Source organism: Pecten maximus, chromosome 12 (assembly GCF_902652985.1).
Source record: "Pecten maximus chromosome 12, xPecMax1.1, whole genome shotgun sequence".
In the NCBI taxonomy this organism is placed as follows: Eukaryota; Metazoa; Mollusca; class Bivalvia; order Pectinida; family Pectinidae; genus Pecten; species Pecten maximus.
The window spans coordinates 14,526,962-14,551,518 of record NC_047026.1 but is presented as its reverse complement, the minus strand read 5'-3'; the positions used below and the strand labels follow the sequence as shown (position 1 = coordinate 14,551,518).

General features: G+C 40.9%; 2 protein-coding genes across 2 annotated transcripts; one reads left to right on the top strand and one right to left on the bottom strand.

The window, feature by feature from the left end:
- Positions 1 to 6,765: 6,765 nt before the first annotated feature.
- Positions 6,766 to 8,050, bottom strand: LOC117338866 (uncharacterized protein PB18E9.04c-like). The gene is made up of 2 exons (XM_033900230.1): positions 7,177 to 8,050; positions 6,766 to 6,797 (listed from the first exon to the last, which is right to left on the bottom strand). Exons 1-2 carry the CDS (start codon positions 8,048 to 8,050, stop codon positions 6,766 to 6,768), a joined length of 906 nt encoding a protein of 301 aa, XP_033756121.1.
- A 40-nt stretch (positions 8,051 to 8,090) lies between these two features.
- Positions 8,091 to 13,404, top strand: LOC117338865 (neuroblast differentiation-associated protein AHNAK-like). The gene is made up of 10 exons (XM_033900228.1): positions 8,091 to 8,157; positions 8,389 to 8,661; positions 9,001 to 9,165; positions 9,505 to 9,698; positions 10,131 to 10,341; positions 10,783 to 11,559; positions 11,707 to 12,344; positions 12,399 to 12,609; positions 12,925 to 13,058; positions 13,345 to 13,404. The coding sequence occupies exons 1-10, from the start codon at positions 8,091 to 8,093 to the stop codon at positions 13,402 to 13,404; spliced, it is 2,730 nt and encodes a 909-aa protein (XP_033756119.1).
- Positions 13,405 to 24,557: the final 11,153 nt, after the last annotated feature.

The following is a 24,557-nucleotide window of genomic DNA, read 5'->3' as shown; positions in this document are numbered from 1 at the left end:
TATAGTCATCATGCTTCGTCCGTCGTCGTGCTCCGTGCGCCTTGCGTCGTGCGTAAACTTTTCACATTTTAAACTTCTCAAATTACAATAGTGGGATTAAGCTGAAACTGGCCTGAAATGATGCTGGGATGGTCCTGACCAAGTGTTGTTATTTTTCGGTTCAGTCTGAAATCCATGATTGCCGCCACAGCCGCCATTTTGAAAACACATTTGAAACTTCTCAAGTTCCACTGGTGAGATTGAGCTGAAACTTGCCTGAAATGATCCTGGGATGATCTTGAGGAAGTGTTGTTATTTTTCAGGTTGGTCAGAAATCCAAGATGGCCGCCATGGCAACCATCTTGAAAAAACACATTTTAAACTTCTTCTCCAGTTCCACATGTGCCATTGAGCTGGAAATTGGTGAGGATGTTAAGGAAGGAGAGCCAACAAAGTGTTGTTATTTTTTCGGCCTTTTAAAAACTTTGACATGGCAGCAATGGTGGCCATTTTGAAACATGATTGCACAATCATGGTTTTCCTGAACAACACCTATTTCAAACTTCTTCTCAAATTCCACCACTTGGATTCAGCTCTAACTTACCACAAATGATCCTGAGAAGGTCCTGACCAAGTGTTATTACTTTTCAGGTCGGTCAGAAATCCAAGATGGCCGCCATGGCAGCCATCTTGAAAGACACATTTAAAGCTTCTTCTCCAGTTCCACAGGTGCCATTGAGCTGGAAATTGGTGAGGATGTTAAGGAAGGAGAGCCAACAAAGTGTTATTTTTCGGCCTCGTAAAAACTTTGACATGACAGCCATGGCGGCCATTTTGTAACATGATTGCGCAATCATGGTTTTCCTTAACAACTTCTCAAATTCTACCTGTGGGATTCAGCTCTTACTTACCAGGAATGATCCCGAGATAGTCGTGATCAAGTGTTGTTATTTTTCGGGTTGGTCTAAATTCCAAGATGGCCACCATGACAAACACTGCCACTATATTCGCTACAGAGAATGCATACGGGTCTTTAATTTGGAGTCAGATGACTGTTAAGGCCCTTGGGCCTCTTGTTGTTTAGAGGTTCTTGACCGCTAAACCAGGTTTTCATTCCCTTTACTGTAATTTGCATGAACCAGGCGTCAACGAATTTCGTATTTTTTTTTTCGGAAATTGAATTGAATTGAATTGAATTTAGCTAATACATGATATTTCCATACACGTAGACATGTAGGCTATTTGGGTCAATCATCATCATCATCATCAGAATCGTCCATCGTCCATCATCCACGTCCTATCGTCATTGCGTTCGTCCATATGTCGATCGTAAATAATATAACAATTTCTAGAGAACAAGTACTTGTTGAAAATTATTAATGCAATTTCTCTTTGGATCTTAAAAATAATTGAATTTTACTTGTTCACAGTATTCTCTTAGTTTGTCTTATTACACATGCTCAATTTCCGGGCTGATCAGAAGAAAAGTAGTCATATTTTTAATGCAAGGTGTCTATAGATCAGATAATGATTAAAAGGAAGGGAGAAATATTCAGAATCAATAAATATCATGCAAGGATGGGCGCCAGGATCCTGCTGCTGCTCGGGGATAACCTTTGCCACAGCGGGAACCTTCGGCACTTTCTCGTTTACGGAAAGTGCCGACGGTTCCCGATTGAGTTGAAATGCTGGAGAACCACTAGACTCGTAACACGTTCCTGCTTATTGTGATAGAAAAAACAAGATTAGCATTTACGTTCATTTGAAATATTTTTATTTATCAAATATATATAAAAATAGCAAAGGTATAATAATGTATCAGAATTATTGTTTCCAGCACAATACATTATTCGCTTAGTGTATTGTATCGTATATTGTACAATCAGGTTGGTCATTACGAAGCACCTATGTGCTCGGAAAAGTACATATGTATATAAATTCAGAAATATTATATTTTCTAAGCGAAACAATAACACCTATACACAATACCTTATTGTTTAGGTAAATAACTAATTATAAATAACGATGATGTAACATATAGCGGACTGTCTGGTGTCGGAGCCAGACGTAGTCGGGTTTGTTATAAAGAAACCCTTTAAAAACAACAAAACAAACAAAGAAAAACACACATTTTCTCCACAGCGTATTACACTTTATAAGTGCGGCAGTGTTTAGAAAATAACACGGAAGTATTTGGTGGTTCGATTTCTTATTTCAAGTACAAAAATGTAGTAGTGACCTGCACCTGGTTTCTAGTGAATTGTCCCCACCCCCCATTAAACATCTCGACCTATTCAGTCAATGGCTTGACGTAATTTGCCGATGGATGTTTCGATTGCTTTTCCGAGTGTTTGCCGAAAACCCATACTGCTCTACAAACCCCCTTTTTACATCATTAAACACATTAATATAATCAAAATATATTCTGTAATATTCACCAAATACTCCTTAACAATCACGAAGCTCTTTAGAGAGATGAGAAAATGTTTCCGAATGTCAATGTATTTTTTTTTTAAATAATATAATTTATAATGATTTTTTCAAACAAAAGTGTACCATTTTCGTCTTCACTGCAACAAGGCGTTATTTGAAAATATAAAAAGGCACATTTTCGCTTTGTTGCCGTGAAAAAGCCAAATGTTTAAAAAGACAAAAGCATGTGTGGCGCCGTTTTACTATCATTCAGTATTTTCTTCAATAAAAAAAAATCTTATTTTTTAATATAACAAAAATTCTGACATCAAAATTTCAAGCATATTTTTACTCGATATTTCACTTGATGTAAGAAATCTTAACGAGACGCCGTTTTACTGTTTCTATCAAAAATATTTTCTGATATCAAGAAATCGAATAATTGATATAAAAAAAATGGACAGGCACTTGTGAAATAAAGGCATGCGTCCTACAATTTTCTGATAACAGAAAATTCACCAGAAAATCTAGATATTAAAAAAATCATTTCATGATATCAGAAAATCGATTTCTTCATATCAAAACAATGTTCTGTTACCAAAAATGGCGCCTCATCAAATGACCCTGATCGGCCACTAAATCCACTGATTGAGGTTATCCTAGATTAAAATGAACCGGACTATGGGGATATCGCTATTATAAATCCGGACTATATAATCAGGCCAAGCGAGATCTCATTAACATAATCGGATAACACAAACACAATGATTAAGGATAATTTACAATAAAATATCAGTTTATAGATCATAACATTATCACAGATTTTTCACCTGAAGAGCTATCTCTGAAAGCAAGTGAAAGCGCGTTTGATTTTTTGGTTTGTGTTTTTATTATCATCATTATATACAATATATAATCAAGTTATTTATATAATTAATTTTTCTTTGTTTTCATGGTAAATACTCAAATGTGATTGGTCGAAAAATTCTTTTCATTCTTCTATGAAAGAAATTCCGAGAATGGCGCGAAAAATGTGACGTCACAATACGACAATTGACGTTGCGTACTGATTTGAGAAAAAGAATCCCATTTAAAACCAGTAAAATTGTACATAAAACATGTTTTAAATTAGAAAATAATTTTCAAAAATTAATTATAAGCGTTGATGTCAATTTTTTTTTAGTTTCATCGGGGTATGAAACAAATATTGTTTGCAAACTTCTGTAAGAATCCGCTACGCGGATTCATACAGTTTGCAAACAAAATTTGTTTCATACCCCGATGAAGCTAAAAAAAATGACATCAATGCTTAAATAATAATTACAAATACATTTCGGTATAACAAGAGCATCCAAAGACTTATAGAAAAAACGTACACGTGCGTCTGTCTGTGTAGTGACGTCACGCCACTGTCAAAATTGACCGTAAGTAGCTTGGGATTACTAGATTCAGAAGTAGGCGTACCCAGAGACGTTACAGATGTTTGCTCGATTGTGATTTGTGCTCCATCTGACGTCACAGATGTTTGTGTGCTTGTCGACAAAGATAACCCTGTAGTTCCTACGGGTGTTCCTGTTGTCGACATAGATGATCCTGAAGTTGTCAATGGTGTGCCCGTTGTCGACATGGATGAACCAGTATTTGTTATGGGTGTTCCTGTTGTCGACATGGATGAACCAGTAGTTGTTATGGGTGTTCCTGTTGTCGACATGGATGAACCAGTAGTTGTTATGGGTGTTCCTGTTGTCGACATGGATGAACCATTTGTTGTAATTGGTGTTCCCGTTGTCGACATGGATTGACCCGTAGTTGTTATGGGTGTTCCTGTTGTCGACATGGATGAACCAGTAGTTGTTATAGGTGTTCCTGTTGTCGACATGGATGAACCAGTAGTTGTTATAGGTGTTTCTGATGTCGACATAGATGACCCCGTAGTTGTAATTGGTGTTCCCGTTGTCGACATGGATGAACCAGTAGTTGTTAAGGGTGTTCCTGTTGTCGACATGGATGAACCCGTAGTTGTTATAGGTGTTCCTGTTGTCGACATAGATAATCCTGAAGTTGTCAATGGTGTGCCCGTTGTCGACATGGATGAACCAGTATTTGTTATGGGTGTTCCTGTTGTTGACATGGATGAACCAGTAGTTGTTATGGGTGTTCCTGTTGTCGACATGGATGAACCAGTATTTGTTATGGGTGTTTCTGTTGTCGACATAGATGAACCAGTAGTTGTTAAGGGTGTTCCTGTTGTTGACATAGATGAACCAGTATTTGTTATTGGTGTTCCTGTTGTCGACATGGATGAACCCGTAGTTGTTATAGGTGTTCCTGTTGTCGACATAGATAATCCTGAAGTTGTCAATGGTGTGCCCGTTGTCGACATGGATGAACCAGTATTTGTTATGGGTGTTCCTGTTGTTGACATGGATGAACCAGTAGTTGTTATGGGTGTTCCTGTTGTCGACATGGATGAACCAGTATTTGTTATGGGTGTTTCTGTTGTCGACATAGATGAAGCAGTAGTTGTTAAGGGTGTTCCTGTTGTTGACATAGATGAACCAGTATTTGTTATTGGTGTTCCCGTTGTCGACATGGATGAGTCCGTAGTTGTTATGGGCGTTCCTGTTGTCGACATGGATGAACCAGTAGTTGTTATAGGTAATCCTGTTGTCGACATGGATGAACCACTAGTTGTTATGGGTGTTCCTGTTGTCGACATAGATGAACCAGTAGTTGTTATAGGTGTTCCTGTTGTCGACATAGATGATCCTGAAGTTGTCAAGGGTGTGCCCGTTGTCGACATGGATGAACCAGTCATTGTTATGGGTGCTCCTGTTGTTGACATGGATGAACCAGTAGTTGTTATGGGTGTTCCTGTTGTCGACATGGATGAACCAGTATTTGTTAAGAGTGTTCCTGTTGTCGACATAGATGAACCAGTAATTGTTATTGATGTTCCTGTTGTCGACATGGATGAACCAGTTGTTGTAATTGGTGTTCCCGTTGTCGACATGGATGAGCCCGTAGTTGTTATCGGTGTTCCTGTTGTCGACATGGATGAACTAGTAGTTGTTATAGGTGTTCCTGTTGTCGACATGGATGAACCAGAAGTTGTTATGGGTGTTCCTGTTGTCGACATGGATGAACCAGTAGTTGTTATGGGTGTTCCCGTTGTCGACATGGATGAGCCCGTAGTTGTTATAGGTGTTCCTGTTGTCGACATGGATGAACCAGAAGTTGTTATCGGTGTTCCTGTTGTCGATATTGATGAACCAGTAGTTGTTATGGGTGTTCCTGTTGTCGACATGGATGAACCAGTTGTTGTAATTGGTGTTTCTGTTGTCGACATGGATGAACCAGTAGTTGTTATGGGTGTTCCTGTTGTCGACATGGATGAACCAGTCATTGTTATGGGTGTTCCTGTTGTCGACATAGATGAACCAGTATTTGTTATTGGTGTTCCTGTTGTCGACATGGATGAACCAGTTGTTGTAATTGGTGTCCCCGTTGTCGACATGGATGAGCCCGTAGTTGTTATCGGTGTTCCTGTTGTCGACATGGATGAACCAGTAGTTGTTATAGGTGATCCTGTTGTCGACATGGATGAACCACTAGTTGTTTTGGGTGTTCCTGTTGTCGACATAGATGAACCAGTAGTTGTTATAAGTGTTCCTGTTGTCGACATAGATGATCCTGAAGTTGTCAATGGTGTGCCCGTTGTCGACATGGATGAACCAGTATTTGTTATGGGTGCTCCTGTTGTTGACATGGATGAACCAGTAGTTGTTATGGGTGTTCCTGTTGTCGACATGGATGAACCAGTATTTGTTAAGAGTATTCCTGTTGTCGACATAGATGAACCAGTATTTGTTATTGGTGTTCCTGTTGTCGACATGGATGAACCAGTTGTTGTAATTGGTGTCCCCGTTGTCGACATGGATGAGCCCGTAGTTGTTATCGGTGTTCCTGTTGTCGACATGGATGAACCAGTAGTTGTTATGGGTGTTCCTGTTGTCGACATGGATGAACCACTAGTTGTTATGGGTGTTCCTGTTGTCGACATGGATGAACCAGAAGTTGTTATGGGTGTTCCTGTTGTCGACATGGATGAACCAGTAGTTGTTATGGGTGTTCCCGTTGTCGACATGGATGAACCACTTGTTGTAATTGGTGTTCCCGTTGTCGACATGGATGAACCCGTAGTTGGTATGGGCGTTCCTGTTGTCGACATGGATGAACCAGTAGTTGTTAAGGGTGTTCCTGTTGTCGACATGGATGAACCCATAGTTGTAAATGTAGTTCCTGTTGTCGACATGGATGAACCAGTTGTTGAAATTGGTGTTCCCGTTGTGGACATGGATGAGCCCGTAGTTGTTATCGGTGTTCCTGTTGTCGACATGGATGAACTAGTAGTTGTTATAGGTGTTCCTGTTGTCGACATGGATGATCCAGAAGTTGTTATGGGTGTTCCCGTTGTCGACATGGATGAACCAGTAGTTGTTATGGGTGTTCCTGTTGTCGACATGGATGAACCAGTAGTTGTTATGGGTGTTCCTGTTGTCGACATGGATGAACCAGTAGTTGTTATGGGTGTTCCTGTTGTCGACATGGATGAACCAGTAGTTGTTATGGGTGTTCCTGTTGTCGACATGGATGAACCAGTAGTTGTTATAGGTGTTTCTGATGTCGACATAGATGACCCCGTAGTTGTAATTGGTGTTCCCGTTGTCGACATGGATGAACCAGTAGTTGTTAAGGGTGTTCCTGTTGTCGACATAGACGAACCATTAGTTGTAATTGTAGTTCCCGTTGTTGACATGGATGAACCAGTAGATGTTATAGGTGATCCTGTTGTCGACATGGATGAACCCGTAGTTGTTATAGGTGTTCCTCTTGTCGACATAGATAATCCTGAAGTTGTCAATGGTGTGCCCGTTGTCGACATGGATGAACCAGTATTTGTTATGGGTGTTCCTGTTGTTGACATGGATGAACCAGTAGTTGTTATGGGTGTTCCTGTTGTCGACATGGATGAACCAGTATTTGTTATGGGTGTTTCTGTTGTCGACATAGATGAAGCAGTAGTTGTTAAGGGTGTTCCTGTTGTCGACATAGATGAACCAGTATTTGTTATTGGTGTTCCCGTTGTCGACATGGATGAGTCCGTAGTTGTTATGGGCGTTCCTGTTGTCGACATGGATGAACCACTAGTTGTTATGGGGGTTCCTGTTGTCGACATAGATGAACCAGTAGTTGTTATAGGTGTTCCTGTTGTCGACATAGATGATCCTGAAGTTGTCAAGGGTGTGCCCGTTGTCGACATGGATGAACCAGTCATTGTTATGGGTGCTCCTGTTGTTGACATGGATGAACCAGTAGTTGTTATGGGTGTTCCTGTTGTCGACATGGATGAACCAGTATTTGTTAAGAGTGTTCCTGTTGTCGACATAGATGAACCAGTAATTGTTATTGATGTTCCTGTTGTCGACATGGATGAACCAGTTGTTGTAATTGGTGTTCCCGTTGTCGACATAGATGAGCCCGTAGTTGTTATCGGTGTTCCTGTTGTCGACATGGATGAACTAGTAGTTGTTATAGGTGTTCCTGTTGTCGACATGGATGAACCAGAAGTTGTTATCGGTGTTCCTGTTGTCGACATGGATGAACCAGTAGTTGTTATGGGTGTTCCCGTTGTCGACATGGATGAGCCCGTAGTTGTTATAGGTGTTCCTGTTGTCGACATGGATGAACCAGAAGTTGTTATCGGTGTTCCTGTTGTCGACATTGATGAACCAGTAGTTGTTATGGGTGTTCCTGTTGTCGACATGGATGAACCAGTTGTTGTAATTGGTGTTTCTGTTGTCGACATGGATGAACCAGTAGTTGTTATGGGTATTCCTGTTGTCGACATGGATGAACCAGTCATTGTTATGGGTGTTCCTGTTGTCGACATAGATGAACCAGTAGTTGTTATAAGTGTTCCTGTTGTCGACATAGATGATCCTGAAGTTGTCAATGGTGTGCCCGTTGTCGACATGGATGATCCAGTATTTGTTATGGGTGCTCCTGTTGTTGACATGGATGAACCTGTAGTTGTTATGGGTGTTCCTGTTGTCGACATGGATGAACCAGTATTTGTTAAGAGTATTCCTGTTGTCGACATAGATGAACCAGTATTTGTTATTGGTGTTCCTGTTGTCGACATGGATGAACCAGTTGTTGTAATTGGTGTCCCCGTTGTCGACATGGATGAGCCCGTAGTTGTTATCGGTGTTCCTGTTGTCGACATGGATGAACCAGTAGTTGTTATGGGTGTTCCTGTTGTCGACATGGATGAACCACTAGTTGTTATGGGTGGTCCTGTTGTCGACATGGATGAACCAGAAGTTGTTATGGGTGTTCCTGTTGTCGACATGGATGAACCAGTAGTTGTTATGGGTGTTCCCGTTGTCGACATGGATGAACCACTTGTTTTAATTGGTGTTCCTGTTGTCGACATGGATGAACCAGAAGTTGTTATCGGCGTTCCTGTTGTCGACATGGATGAACCAGTAGTTGTTAAGGGTGTTCCTGTTGTCGACATGGATGAACCCATAGTTGTAAATGTAGTTCCTGTTGTCGACATGGATGAACCAGTTGTTGTAATTGGTGTTCCCGTTGTGGACATGGATGAGCCCGTAGTTGTTATCGGTGTTCCTGTTGTCGACATGGATGAACTAGTAGTTGTTATAGGTGTTCCTGTTGTCGACATGGATGATCCAGAAGTTGTTATGGGTGTTCCCGTTGTCGACATGGATGAACCAGTAGTTGTTATGGGTGTTCCTGTTGTCGACATGGATGAACCAGTAGTTGTTATGGGTGTTCCTGTTGTCGACATGGATGAACCAGTAGTTGTTATGGGTGTTCCTGTTGTCGACATGGATGAACCAGTAGTTGTTATGGGTGTTCCTGTTGTCGACATGGATGAACCAGTAGTTGTTATAGGTGTTTCTGATGTCGACATAGATGACCCCGTAGTTGTAATTGGTGTTCCCGTTGTCGACATGGATGAACCAGTAGTTGTTAAGGGTGTTCCTGTTGTCGACATAGACGAACCATTAGTTGTAATTGTAGTTCCCGTTGTTGACATGGATGAACCAGTGGTTGTTATAGGTGATCCTGTTGTCGACATGGATGAACCCGTAGTTGTTATAGGTGTTCCTGTTGTCGACATAGATAATCCTGAAGTTGTCAATGGTGTGCCCGTTGTCGACATGGATGAACCAGTATTTGTTATGGGTGTTCCTGTTGTTGACATGGATGAACCAGTAGTTGTTATGGGTGTTCCTGTTGTCGACATGGATGAACCAGTATTTGTTATGGGTGTTTCTGTTGTCGACATAGATGAAGCAGTAGTTGTTAAGGGTGTTCCTGTTGTCGACATAGATGAACCAGTATTTGTTATTGGTGTTCCCGTTGTCGACATGGATGAGTCCGTAGTTGTTATGGGCGTTCCTGTTGTCGACATGGATGAACCACTAGTTGTTATGGGGGTTCCTGTTGTCGACATAGATGAACCAGTAGTTGTTATAGGTGTTCCTGTTGTCGACATAAATGATCCTGAAGTTGTCAAGGGTGTGCCCGTTGTCGACATGGATGAACCAGTCATTGTTATGGGTGCTCCTGTTGTTGACATGGATGAACCAGTAGTTGTTATGGGTGTTCCTGTTGTCGACATGGATGAACCAGTATTTGTTAAGAGTGTTCCTGTTGTCGACATAGATGAACCAGTAATTGTTATTGATGTTCCTGTTGTCGACATGGATGAACCAGTAGTTGTTATGGGTGTTCCCGTTGTCGACATAGATGAGCCCGTAGTTGTTATCGGTGTTCCTGTTGTCGACATGGATGAACTAGTAGTTGTTATAGGTGTTCCTGTTGTCGACATGGATGAACCAGAAGTTGTTATCGGTGTTCCTGTTGTCGACATGGATGAACCAGTAGTTGTTATGGGTGTTCCCGTTGTCGACATGGATGAGCCCGTAGTTGTTATAGGTGTTCCTGTTGTCGACATGGATGAACCAGAAGTTGTTATCGGTGTTCCTGTTGTCGACATTGATGAACCAGTAGTTGTTATGGGTGTTCCTGTTGTCGACATGGATGAACCAGTTGTTGTAATTGGTGTTTCTGTTGTCGACATGGATGAACCAGTAGTTGTTATGGGTATTCCTGTTGTCGACATGGATGAACCAGTCATTGTTATGGGTGTTCCTGTTGTCGACATAGATGAACCAGTATTTGTTATAGGTGTTCCTGTTGTCGACATGGATGAACCAGTAGTTGTTATGGGCGTTCCTGTTGTCGACATGGATGAACCAGTAGTTGTTACAGGTGTTCCCGTTGTCGACACAGATGAACCCGTAATTGTTAAGGGTGTTCCTGTTGTCGATATGGATGAAACAGTTGTTGTAATTGGTGTTCCCGTTGTCGACATTGATGAGCCCGTAGTTGTTATCGGTGTTCCTGTTGTCGACATGGATGAAGTAGTAGTTGTTATAGGTGTTCCTGTTGTCGACATGGATGAACCAGTAGTTGTAATTGGTGTTCCCGTTGTCGACATGGATGAGCCCGTAGTTGGTATGGGCGTTCCTGTTGTCGACATAGATGAACCAGAAGTTGTTATGGGTGTTCCTGTTGTGGATATAGATGATCCTGAAGTTGTCAATGGTGTGCCCGTTGTCGATATGGATGAACCAGTAGTTGTTATATGTGTTCCCGTTGTCGACACAGATGAACCCGTAATTGTTATGGGTGTTCCTGTTGTGGACATAGATGATCCTGAAGTTGTCAATTGTGTGCCCGTTGTCGATATGGATGAACCAGTTGTTGCAATTGGTGTTCCCGTTGTCGACATGGATGAACCAGTAGTTGCTTTAGGTGTTCCCGTTGTCGACATGGATGAACTAGTTGTTGTTATTGGTGGTCCTGTTGACGACATGGATGGACCAGTATTTGTTAAGGGTGTTCCCGTTGTCGACATAGATGAACCAGAAGTTGTTATGGGTGTTCCCGTTCTCGACATAGATGAACCAGTAGTTGTAATTGGTGATCCCGTTGTCGACATGGATGAGCCCGTAGTTGTTATGGGCGTTCCTGTTGTCGACATGGATGAACCAGTAGTTGTTATCGGTGGTCCTGTTGTCGACATGGATGAACCAGTAGTTGTTAAGGGTGTTCCTGTTGTCGACATAGATGAACCAGTAGTTGTTATCGGTGTTCCTGTTGTCGACATGGATGAACTAGTAGTTGTTATAGGTGTTCCTGTTGTCGACATAGATGAACCAGTAGTTGTTATGGGTGTTCCCGTAGTCGACATGGATGACCCCGTAGTTGGTATGGACGTTCCTGTTGTCGACATGGATGAACCAGAAGTTGTTATGGGTGTTCCTGTTTTGGACATAGATGATCCTGAAGTTGTCAATGGTGTGCCCGTTGTCGATATGGATGAACCAGTAGTTGTTATATGTGTTCCCGTTGTCGACACAGATGAACCCGTAATTGTTATGGGTGTTCCTGTTGTGGACATAGATGATCCTGAAGTTGTCAATTGTGTGCCCGTTGTCGATATGGATGAACCAGTAGTTGCTTTAGGTGTTCCCGTTGTCGACATGGATGAACTAGTTGTTGTTATTGGTGGTCCTGTTGACGACATGGATGGACCACTAGTTGTTATGGGTGTTCCCGTTGTCGACATAGATGAACCAGAAGTTGTTATGGGTGTTCCCGTTCTCGACATAGATGAACCAGTAGTTGTAATTGGTGATCCCGTTGTCGACATGGATGAGCCCGTAGTTGTTATAGGTGTTCCTGTTGTCGACATAGATGATCCTGAAGTTGTCAAGGGTGTGCCCGTTGTCGACATGGATGAACCAGTCATTGTTATGGGTTCTCCTGTTGTTGACATGGATGAACCAGTAGTTGTTATGGGTGTTCCTGTTGTCGACATGGATGAACCAGTATTTGTTAAGAGTGTTCCTGTTGTCGACATAGATGAACCAGTAATTGTTATTGATGTTCCTGTTGTCGACATGGATGAACCAGTTGTTGTAATTGGTGTTCCCGTTGTCGACATGGATGAGCCCGTAGTTGTTATCGGTGTTCCTGTTGTCGACATGGATGAACTAGTAGTTGTTATAGGTGTTCCTGTTGTCGACATGGATGAACCAGAAGTTGTTATCGGTGTTCCTGTTGTCGACATGGATGAACCAGTAGTTGTTATGGGTGTTCCCGTTGTCGACATGGATGAGCCCGTAGTTGTTATAGGTGTTCCTGTTGTCGACATGGATGAACCAGAAGTTGTTATCGGTGTTCCTGTTGTCGACATTGATGAACCAGTAGTTGTTATGGGTGTTCCTGTTGTCGACATGGATGAACCAGTTGTTGTAATTGGTGTTTCTGTTGTCGACATGGATGAACCAGTAGTTGTTATGGGTGTTCCTGTTGTCGACATGGATGAACCAGTCATTGTTATGGGTGTTCCTGTTGTCGACATAGATGAACCAGTATTTGTTATTGGTGTTCCTGTTGTCGACATGGATGAACCAGTTGTTGTAATTGGTGTCCCCGTTGTCGACATGGATGAGCCCGTAGTTGTTATCGGTGTTCCTGTTGTCGACATGGATGAACCAGTAGTTGTTATAGGTGATCCTGTTGTCGACATGGATGAACCACTAGTTGTTTTGGGTGTTCCTGTTGTCGACATAGATGAACCAGTAGTTGTTATAGGTGTTCCTGTTGTCGACATAGATGATCCTGAAGTTGTCAATGGTGTGCCCGTTGTCGACATGGATGAACCAGTATTTGTTATGGGTGCTCCTGTTGTTGACATGGATGAACCAGTAGTTGTTATGGGTGTTCCTGTTGTCGACATGGATGAACCAGTATTTGTTAAGAGTATTCCTGTTGTCGACATAGATGAACCAGTATTTGTTATTGGTGTTCCTGTTGTCGACATGGATGAACCAGTTGTTGTAATTGGTGTCCCCGTTGTCGACATGGATGAGCCCGTAGTTGTTATCGGTGTTCCTGTTGTCGACATGGATGAACCAGTAGTTGTTATGGGTGGTCCTGTTGTCGACATGGATGAACCAGAAGTTGTTATCGGTGTTCCTGTTGTCGACATGGATGAACCAGTAGTTGTTATGGGTGTTCCCGTTGTCGACATGGATGAACCACTTGTTGTAATTGGTGTTCCCGTTGTCGACATGGATGAACCCGTAGTTGGTATGGGCGTTCCTGTTGTCGACATGGATGAACCAGTAGTTGTTAAGGGTGTTCCTGTTGTCGACATGGATGAGCCCAAAGTTGTAAATGTAGTTCCTGTTGTCGACATGGATGAACCAGTTGTTGTAATTGGTGTTCCCGTTGTCGACATGGATGAACTAGTAGTTGTTATAGGTGTTCCTGTTGTCGACATGGATGATCCAGAAGTTGTTGTGGGTGTTCCCGTTGTCGACATGGATGAACCAGTAGTTGTTATGGGTGTTCCTGTTGTCGACATGGATGAACCAGTAGTTGTTATGGGTGTTCCTGTTGTCGACATGGATGAACCAGTAGTTGTTATGGGTGTTCCTGTTGTCGACATGGATGAACCAGTAGTTGTTATAGGTGTTTCTGATGTCGACATAGATGACCCCGTAGTTGTAATTGGTGTTCCCGTTATCGACATGGATGAACCAGTAGTTGTTAAGGGTGTTCCTGTTGTCGACATAGACGAACCATTAGTTGTAATTGTAGTTCCCGTTGTTGACATGGATGAACCAGTAGTTGTTATAGGTGATCCTGTTGTCGACATGGATGAACCCGTAGTTGTTATCGGTGTTCCTGTTGTCGACATGGATGAACTAGTAGTTGTTATAGGTGTTCCTGTTGTCGACATGGATGATCCAGAAGTTGTTGTGGGTGTTCCCGTTGTCGACATGGATGAACCAGTAGTTGTTATGGGTGTTCCTGTTGTCGACATGGATGAACCAGTAGTTGTTATGGGTGTTCCTGTTGTCGACATGGATGAACCAGTAGTTGTTATGGGTGTTCCTGTTGTCGACATGGATGAACCAGTAGTTGTTATGGGTGTTCCTGTTGTCGACATGGATGAACCAGTAGTTGTTATAGGTGTTTCTGATGTCGACATAGATGACCCCGTAGTTGTAATTGGTGTTCCCGTTGTCGACATGGATGAACCAGTAGTTGTTAAGGGTGTTCCTGTTGTCGACATAGACGAACCATTAGTTGTAATTGTAGTTCCCGTTGTTGACATGGATGAACTAGTAGTTGTTATAGGTGATCCTGTTGTCGACATGGATGAACCCGTAGTTGTTATAGGTGTTCCTGTTGTCGACATAGATAATCCTGAAGTTGTCAATGGTGTGCCCGTTGTCGACATGGATGAACCAGTATTTGTTATGGGTGTTCCTGTTGTTGACATGGATGAACCAGTAGTTGTTATGGGTGTTCCTGTTGTCGACATGGATGAACCAGTAGTTGTTAAGGGTGTTCCTGATGTCGACATGGATGAGCCCGAAGTTGTAATTGGTGTTCCCGTTGTCGACACTGATGAACCCGTAATTGTTATGGGTGTTCCTGTTGTCGACATGGATGAACCAGTAATTGTTATTGGTGTTCCTGTTGTCGACATAGATGATGCTAAAGTTGTCAATGGTGTGCCCGTTGTCGACATGGATGAACCCGTAATTGTTATGGGTGTACCTGTTGTCAACATGGATGAACCAGTAGTTGTTATTGGTGTTCCTGTTGTCGACATAGATGAACCAGTCATTGCTATGGGTATTCCTGTTGTCGACATGGATGATTCTGTAGTTGTAATGGATGTTCCCGTTGGAGACATGGATGAACCAGTAGTTGTAATTGGTGTTCCCGTTGTCGACATAGATGGTCCAGAAGTTGTTATGGGTGTTCCCGTTGTCGACATGGATGAGCCCGTAGTTGTTATCGGTGTTCCTGTTGTCGACATGGATGATTCTGTAGTTGCTATGGGTGTTCCTGTTGTCGACATAGATGAGCCCGAAGTTGTTATTGGTGTTCCTGTTGTCGACATGGATGATTCTGTAGTTGTTAGAGGTGTTCCTGTTGTCGACACAGATGACCCCGTAGTTGTTATCGGTGTTCCTGTTGTCGACATGGATGAACCAGTATTTGTTATGGGTGTTTCTATTGTCGACATGGATGAACCAGTAGTTGTAATTGGTGTTCCCGTTGTCGACATGGATGAACCAGTAGTTGTAATTGGTGTTTCCGTTGTCGACATGGATGAACCAGTAGTTGTTATGGTGTTCCCGTTGTCGACATGGATGAACCAGTAGTTGTAATTGGTGTTCCTGTTGTCGACATAGGATGAACCAGTAGTTGTTAGGGGGTTCCGTTGTCGACATGATGAACCAAGTATTGTTATGGTGTTCCGTTGTCGACATGAAACAGTATTGTATAGTGTCCGTGTCGACATGGATGACCGTAGTTGTTATGGGTGTTCCTGTTGTCGACATGAATGAACCAGTAGTTGTTATGGTGTTCCTGTTGTCGACATAGATGACCCCGTTGTTGTTATGGGTGTTCCTGTTGTCGACATGGATGAACCACTAGTTGTTATGGGTGTTCCTGTTGTCGACATAAATGAACCAGTAGTTGTTATAAGTGTTCCTGCTGTCGACATAGATGAACCAGTAGTTGTTAGAGGTGTTCCTGTTGTCGACATAGATGAACCAGTAGTTGTTATTGGTGTTCCTGTTGTCGACATGGATGAACCTCTAGTTGTTATGGGTGTTCCTGTTGTCGACATAGATGAACCAGTACTTGTTATTGGTGTTCCTGTTGTCGACATAGATGAACCAGTAGTTGTTATTGGTGTTCCCGTTGTCGACATAGATGAACCAGTACTTGTTATTGGTGTTCCTGTTGTCGACATAGATGAACCAGTAGTTGTAATTGGTGTTCCCGTTGTCGACATGGATGAACCAGTAGTTGTAATTGGTGTTTCCGTTGTCGACATGGATGGACCAGTAGTTGCTATGGATGTTCCTGATGTCGACATGGATGAACCAGTAGTTGTTAAGGGTGTTCCCGTTGTCGACATGGATGAACCAGAAGTTGTTATAGGTGTTCCTGTTGTCGACATAGATGAACCAGAAGTTGTTATGGGTGTTCCCGTTCTCGACATAGATGAACCAGTAGTTGTAATTGGTGATCCCGTTGTCGACATGGATGAGCCCGTAGTTGTTATGGGCGTTCCTGTTGTCGACATGGATGAACCAGTAGTTGTTAAGGGGTGTTCCTGTTGTCGACATAGATGAACCAGTATTTGTTATCGGTGGTCCTGTTGTCGACATGGATGAACCAGTAGTTGTTATAGGTGTTCCTGTTGTCGACATAGATGAACCAGTAGTTGTTATGGGTGTTCCCGTAGTCGACATGGATGAGCCCGTAGTTGGTATGGGCGTTCCTGTTGTCGACATGGATGAACCAGAAGTTGTTATGGGTGTTCCTGTTGTGGACATAGATGATCCTGAAGTTGTCAATGGTGTGCCCGTTGTCGATATGGATGAACCAGTAGTTGTTATATGTGTTCCCGTTGTCGACACAGATGAACCCGTAATTGTTATGGGTGTTCCTGTTGTGGACATAGATGATCCTGAAGTTGTCAATTGTGTGCCCGTTGTCGATATGGATGAACCAGTTGTTGCAATTGGTGTTCCCGTTGTCGACATGGATGAACCAGTAGTTGCTTTAGGTGTTCCCGTTGTCGACATGGATGAACTAGTTGTTGTTATTGGTGGTCCTGTTGACGACATGGATGGACCAGTATTTGTTAAGGGTGTTCCCGTTGTCGACATAGATGAACCAGAAGTTGTTATAGGTGTTCCCGTTCTCGACATAGATGAACCAGAAGTTGTTATGGGTGTTCCCGTTCTCGACATAGATGAACCAGTAGTTGTAATTGGTGATCCCGTTGTCGACATGGATGAGCCCGTAGTTGTTATGGGCGTTCCTGTTGTCGACATGGATGAACCAGTAGTTGTTAAGGGTGTTCCTGTTGTCGACATAGATGAACCAGTAGTTGTTATGGGTGGTCCCGTTGTCGACATGGATGAACCAGTATTTGTTAAGAGTGTTCCCGTTGTCGACATGGATGAACCAGTAGTTGTTATAGGTGTTCCCGTTGTTGACATGGGTGAACCAGTAGTTGTAATTGGTGTTCCCGTTGTCGACATGGATGAAGCAGTAGTTGTTATAGGTGTTCCTGTTGTCGACATAGATGAACCAGTAGTTGTTATAGGTGTTCCCGTTGTTGACATGGATGAACCAGTAGTTGTAATTGGTGTTCCCGTTGTCGACATGGATGAAGCAGTAGTTGTTATCGGTGTTCCTGTTGTCGACATGGATGAACCAGTAGTTGTTAAGGGTGTTCCTGTTGTCGACATAGATGAACCAGTATTTGTTATCGGTGTTCCTGTTGTCGACATAGATGAACCAGTAGTTGTTATGTGCGTTCCTGTTGTCGACATGGATGAACCAGTAGTTGTTAAGGGTGTTCCTGTTGTGGACATAGATGATCCTGAAGTTGTCAATGGTGTGCCCGTTGTCGATATGAATGAACCAGTAGTTGTTATAGGTGTTCCCGTTGTCGACACAGATGAACCCGTAATTGTGATGGGTGTTCCTGTTGTGGAAATAAATGAGCCAGTGGTTGTTAAGGGTGTTCCCGTTGTCGACATAAATGAACCAGTATTTGTTATTGGTGTTCCCGTTGTCGACATAGATGAACCAGTAGTTGTTATGGGTGTTCCTGTTGTCGACATGGATGAACCAGTATTTGTTAAGGGTGTTCCCGTTGTCGACATAGATGAACCAGTATTTGTTATTGGTGTTCCCGTTGTCGACACAGATGAACCCGTAGTTGTTATGGGTGGTCCCGTTGTCGACATGGATGAACCCATAGTTGTTATTGGTGGTGTTCCCGTTGTCGACATGGATGAACCAGTACTTGTAATTAGTGTTTCCGTTGTCGACATGGATGAACCAGTAGTTGTTATGGGTGTTCCCGTTGTCGACATGGATGAACCAGTAGTTGTTATGGGTGTTCCCGTTGTCGACATGGATGAACCAGTATTTGTTATAGGTGTTCCTGTTGTCGACATGGATGAACCACTAGTTGTTATTGGTGTTCCTGTTGTCGACATGGATAAACCACTAGTTGTTATGGGTGTTCCCGTTGTCGACATGGATGAACCCGTAGTTGTTATTAGTGTTTCTGTTGTCGACATGGATATACCAGTACTTGTAATTAGTGTTTCCGTTGTCGACATGGATGAACCAGTAGTTGTTATGGGTGTTCCCGTTGTCGACATGGATGAACCAGTAGTTGTTATAGGAGTTCCTGATGCCGACATGGCTGAACCAGTAGTTGTAATTGGCGTTCCTGATGTTGACATGGATGAACCATTAGTTGTTATGGGTGTTCCTGTTGTGGACATAGATGATCCCGCCATAGTCATTATTGATGATTCACCAGTATTAACGTGATAAGTCGTTATAGATGGTCCAGCTGTAGTGACGTCACTACTTGTTGTAGATGATCCAGCTGTTGTGACGTCACTATTTGTTGTAGATGATCCAGCTGTAGTGACGTTTCCAGTTGGTATAGATGTTCCTTCTTTAGTGACGTCACCAGTTGATATTGATGTTCCTTCTGTAGTGACGTCACCAGTTGTTTTTGATGTTCCTTCTGTAGTGACGTCACCAGCTGTTATAGATGTTCCTGCGGTGGTGACGTGTATTTCAGTTGTAGTTAAGTTCGTCCCTAGAGGTGTTGCTAAGCTAGATACATTGAGACCAGAACTTGGTTCAGAAGATATAGTTTGTAATGTTGTTGCGCTGAGTTCTGCGGTTATCGTCTGAGATGTTTCTGTACTTGAAACAGTTGTCGTATGAGCTTCAGATGTAGTTGTTGGGTGTCTGTGTGGAAAAGAAGTACAAACAATGTCTTCACTGAAGTGTAAACTCGATTTAGGTTTTGATTTGAAATGAACGATTAATGTGATAATTTACAGGACAATGGTCTGACATAAAGAAATTAAACTAGACAAAATGTTATATTAGTGTATTTACCTAGAATACAATTATGTATAATCGCCACGAACACACATTTACATACACAATGAAAACTTTACAGAGAGTACGTAGTCTGCAGAGGTTCTGTTGCGACAAAATAGATTTTTAAGCAAAATTTCGCGGAAGGCAGTCCGATCAGTGCCGTCTTGTGTGTAAGTTGATAAGTTTAACGCCGAAATCTACATTGTATGAAAAACCTGCGTTCGAGAAATGTTTCATAAGAAAATTGCAGTTTTACACCTGTAATGTCACTACAGGTCATTTACCATTTAAATAGTGTTAAATAAGATAATAGAAAATTCTGATAACCCAAATGTATACCAGCAAACCATGGTACATGCAATTATGAATGAAGGTAATACTTTGTTTTTCGCTGTTAAGAGAAGAATGTATGCGGAATTCATTCATTGTGTGGAACTAATCCATTATAATGTAATTCTGGCGTACCATGAAATATCGATATTACATTGTATTAGATATTACTTACATCGTTGAAGAACTTGCGATATAAAAAGTGCATCCTGAAAAAGAAAAATAAATCTTTTAACTTGATGTTTTTAATCAAGTTACGATATGCATTGTATACCACCCCCTCCCCTTCCACACATGATACCCCTCAAGTTACGATATAAATTGTATACTACCCCCTCCCCACCCTCGCTTAAGTACAATCCAAGTCACATAACCTAAGATTTTTGTTTACTAGTCACAGGGACCTGGGAATTGCTTGCGGTGTAGGCGTATTTGGAACTATGCTAGTCACAGGGACACGAGAATTTCTTACAGTGTATGTGTATTTGGAACTACTTGCATTGACTACCGTTATACCTAAGTACACTTGTGTAAATATTCAGTTTTAAATTCAAAATTAAAAAAGCGAAAAGCGCTAAAATTAAACTACCGCTAAAATACGTACGTTTACAGTATCTTAATCATAGGGGCCTGAACATTTCTTACAGCGCAGGCGTATATGGATCTATTTTTGTGTGTATTGGGTATTTACTGTAGGAGGTGGATATACGTGTAATTTGGCATAAACATTAAAATAATATCAACAATAATCAAATGGATTACTTTTTATACAATGTTATATCTTCATGTATTGGTATCGATCATCGTGAAGATCAGTCTGAAACATTGAAATTTTTTTTTTATGTTTTGTTTTCCTGAATTACGCGGACTTTTTAGTTATGTACATACTGTTTTACCTCTATCATTCGTGGCACGTGCTAAGTGTCCGGTAGCGCTCGAGCTTGAAATTGAAATCGATTGACGCGATTCAATAAATGCCTGTGTTTCCACTGTTAATGACATATTTACATTCCACTTTGCCTACATTTAGAACATCCGCTGTGTGCACACATATCGAAGAGTAAAATATATTTGTTAGTCTGAATCAAACAATTTCAGATTAACTCAAATGTATTAGGCTCTGGCCACTCCTTATTCCGTGAATCTTATATAGTTCACATAAACGACAGTTACATTGTTTTATTCGGAACAGTTTAGCAATTTAAAAATGAGTCAGATATTGCCAGTATTGATAATAATGATGATTGATATTTAACAGTTATGAAACTGAAAGTGCTCAACCATCGTTGAATACCAACAATGCCCTTACCGTGGTTAACCGTGGGTAACCGTGGATAACCATGGATAATCGTGGATAACATGGGTAACCGTTGGTAACGATGAGTAACCGTGGATAACCGTGGGTACCCGTGGATAACCGTGGGTACCCGTGGATAACCGTGGATAACCGTGAGTACCCGTGGATAACCGTGGATAACCTTGGATAACCGTGGGTACCCGTGGGTAGCAGTGGGTAACCGTGGATAACCGTGGATAACCGTGGATAACCGTGGGTAACCATGGGTACCCGTGGATAACCGTGGATAACCGTGGGTACCCGTGGATAACCGTGGGTACCGTGGATAACCGTGGGTACGCGTGGATAACCGTGGGTAATCGTGGATAACCGTGGGTACCCGTGGATAACCGTGGGTACCCGTGGATAACAGTAGGTACCCGTTGATAACTGTGGGTAATCGTGGATAACCGTAGGTACCCGTGGATAACCGTGGATAGCCGTGGATAACCGTAGGTACCCGTTGATAACCGTAGGTACCCGTTGATAACTGTGGGTAATCGTGGATAACCGTGGGTACCCGTGGATAACCGTGGGTAATCGTGGATAACCGTGGGTAATCGTGGATAGCCGTGGGTATCCAACGATGATACACCTATCGTCGTTTTCAAGTTCAACAAACAGACTTTAAGCACTTTAGAGTTTTTATGACGACTCCGAAAAGAGAAAACATATTGTTTTGAATATTGGAGAAAAACCCACGTACTGTTGTTGGGGAAACAGATAACCAAACAGACATCATCACCTGCCGTCTGCGCGTTCTATGGTAGCCACAAATGAGGCAATGGGACTGGACACGAATTCCCAGAAAACGTTCTATTTATACAGTATAATATATATATATATTACATAGTGACACAATTGACGAAGGAAGACAAATCTATGACTCGTGCCCTGACCGGGCCTCGTACTCACGATCTACGGCAACCAATCGCCTAGCCAGAAATACCCGAATCTTATACCGCTACGCCGACATCGGCGTTCTTAAAAAAGAACGTTTCAATGGCGCAGTGATAGTTGGCCCGATACCCTGACATGATCATAGTAGAAGTCGTCTATTAGATGAAATGAATACCTGGATCGCAATGTATTGTATATATAGAACGGAGGTTGGAAATTCGTGCAAAGTCTCTGTGAAATTAGCGATATATGCGTGACCGAATCATTCCGTATATGTGTCATTAATATTTCAGTATTAACACACATATCATGTACATCAATCTCCAGGTGTCAAGTGAATTATAAGGTCTTGATCGTTTTCCCAGTTCTAAGTGAATCATTTCAAATTCGTTGAAATACAAAGCTGATATATAATGTAGCAGCCATTAATTGATTTGTTATAGATGTCTAATAACAATATTTTCGTCCTGTTTACAAAATCATCGGCCAAATGGAGTTCAACTTGCTAATGAGATTTCACGATATTTTTGTGTTTCTTCGTCTACATTTCAAACTTTTGTTTTAGTACACACATACTGTACATCGTCAATGTTAAAAAAGACGTCTGTATCAAAACACCATATAGATTATCGGACTACAGATTTAGTAAAATTGTTTTAAATCATACTCATTAAAAAACACAAAACATTTTCGGTAAATATGTTTTGCCATAAGTTATCTACAACCAGATGGAAGCAACAAACCCCACTATGACTTTTCTCTCCGTTTATATTAACTACAATATATTTAATTATTTGATCAAATTTAATCAGATATTTTCACATTAGACTCTACTGTCAGTATGATACGATGTTGTATTTTATCATGTCTATACTGTTATGTAACGTCACTCTATATATATAGGTGTCAGATTTATATAGGTGACTTGACATTTGTTTCTGATTCCTTTTTGTATAATTCATATATTGTATACATAATGTTATATGGAAATTGACAAATAAAACACAGTTTAAACTAAAGTATGATTTATCTGTAAAGTTAAATATGGTCTTTAAGAGCGGGTGAGATTATCATATATACTATCCTCTTATTCCTTGACTAACTACCTTCTCTGAAACATCGTGTCACAAGCCATATATACTAGATAGAATGTGTATTCTTTTCTGTCCGGCATAATAAAACGATATCTAGGAGGAGCACTATGATACAATTTTATAAAGCATGATACAATATGATACAATATAATACATTATTATAAATAAAATACATTATTATACAATATTATAATTTCAGACATTATCATAAATTTTTATACAATATTAAAAATTATTATACAATACTATACATTATTATATACTATTATACATTATTATATGATATTATATTACAATGTTATACATTATTATATAATATCATACATTATCACATTTTTTATACAATGTTATACATTATTACAATATCATACACTATCAAACCATATATTGTTGTGAATTATTAGAATTGTTTTATGATTTTACCATTTCCCTGTACTTTTAATCTTTTTCTTCTTTCACTTTCCAGAATTCCAAATTCGTTTTATTGTATAAATTGTACATATGTATGTATATTGTTGCTGTCACATTGCTGAATTAAATTGTGGAGGAGAGGGCGTCTATAAGCTGCCGTAAGTATAAAACTTGTGCCCAATCCTCTTGCTTGATTTTGAGGACATAAAACATGTTTAAACTAAATCGGAAAGGTTCTCAAGAATTGTATTAATTCTCAATAAACATAAATGCTTCCACTTAAACTCCATAACCGGTAAAATAAGAAAATTAAAACGTTCATCAAGTTTTTTTTTTTTACTGAAATGATTTATCAACCAATCAATCAAATAAACATAATATATATATATATACTTACCAAGTGAAAGTAATAGCCACAACAGACAACGAGAATGAAACATCTTCAATTAACCAGTTAGCGCCTTATCTGGCGTTAAGCGCCAGTACAATTAATGGCTATATAACCACATCACCTGTGTCCGCGATTAGGTACAGCGGTAGAGTCATTATAAGGCCAAGCCAATATAATCTGTGTTGAAATTATAGTTATATATCTTAAATCAATTTTATAGTTCAAAGGCTATATATGATTATCCTTTTCCTTGTCTGTAGCAATATTTCTAGATAAATGTACCACTTACCTGAAATGGAAATACGAGTTTTAAATGGATAAATTATGTGAAAACTATATATATATTTTTTTTTTTAAAACTTTGTATGGAATTTACAGGAAACTTGTACATTAACTAAAGATAATTTAAAGTTTATTCTAAAGCAGAGACTTCATGAACAATTTATTCAGAAATTGTTTAATGATGTGGATGTGTCATGTAGAGGACAGATGTACTCCATGTTTAAGTCTAAATTTCAGGTTGAAGATTATTAAACTAAATTGAATGTAAGAGAATAAAAAG

What these genes read in the sequence shown, in the direction of transcription:
- LOC117338865 (XM_033900228.1), top strand. Translation starts at nt 8,091, where the DNA reads ATGGATGAGCCCGTAGTTGTTATAGGTGTTCCTGTTGTCGACATGGAT. An exon ending in TGATCCAGAAGTTGTTATGG is followed by an intron (nt 9,166 to 9,504) that starts GTGTTCCCGTTG and finishes TTGTAATTGTAG; the next exon opens with TTCCCGTTGTTGACATGGAT. An exon ending in TGAACCAGAAGTTGTTATCG is followed by an intron (nt 12,610 to 12,924) that starts GTGTTCCTGTTG and finishes TTGTCGACATAG; the next exon opens with ATGAACCAGTATTTGTTATT.
- LOC117338866 (XM_033900230.1), bottom strand. Translation starts at nt 8,050, where the DNA reads ATGTCGACAACAGGAACACCGATAACAACTTCTGGTTCATCCATGTCG. An exon ending in AACTACAATTACAACTAATG is followed by an intron (nt 6,798 to 7,176) that starts GTTCGTCTATGT and finishes AACAACTACTAG; the next exon opens with TTCATCCATGTCGACAACAG.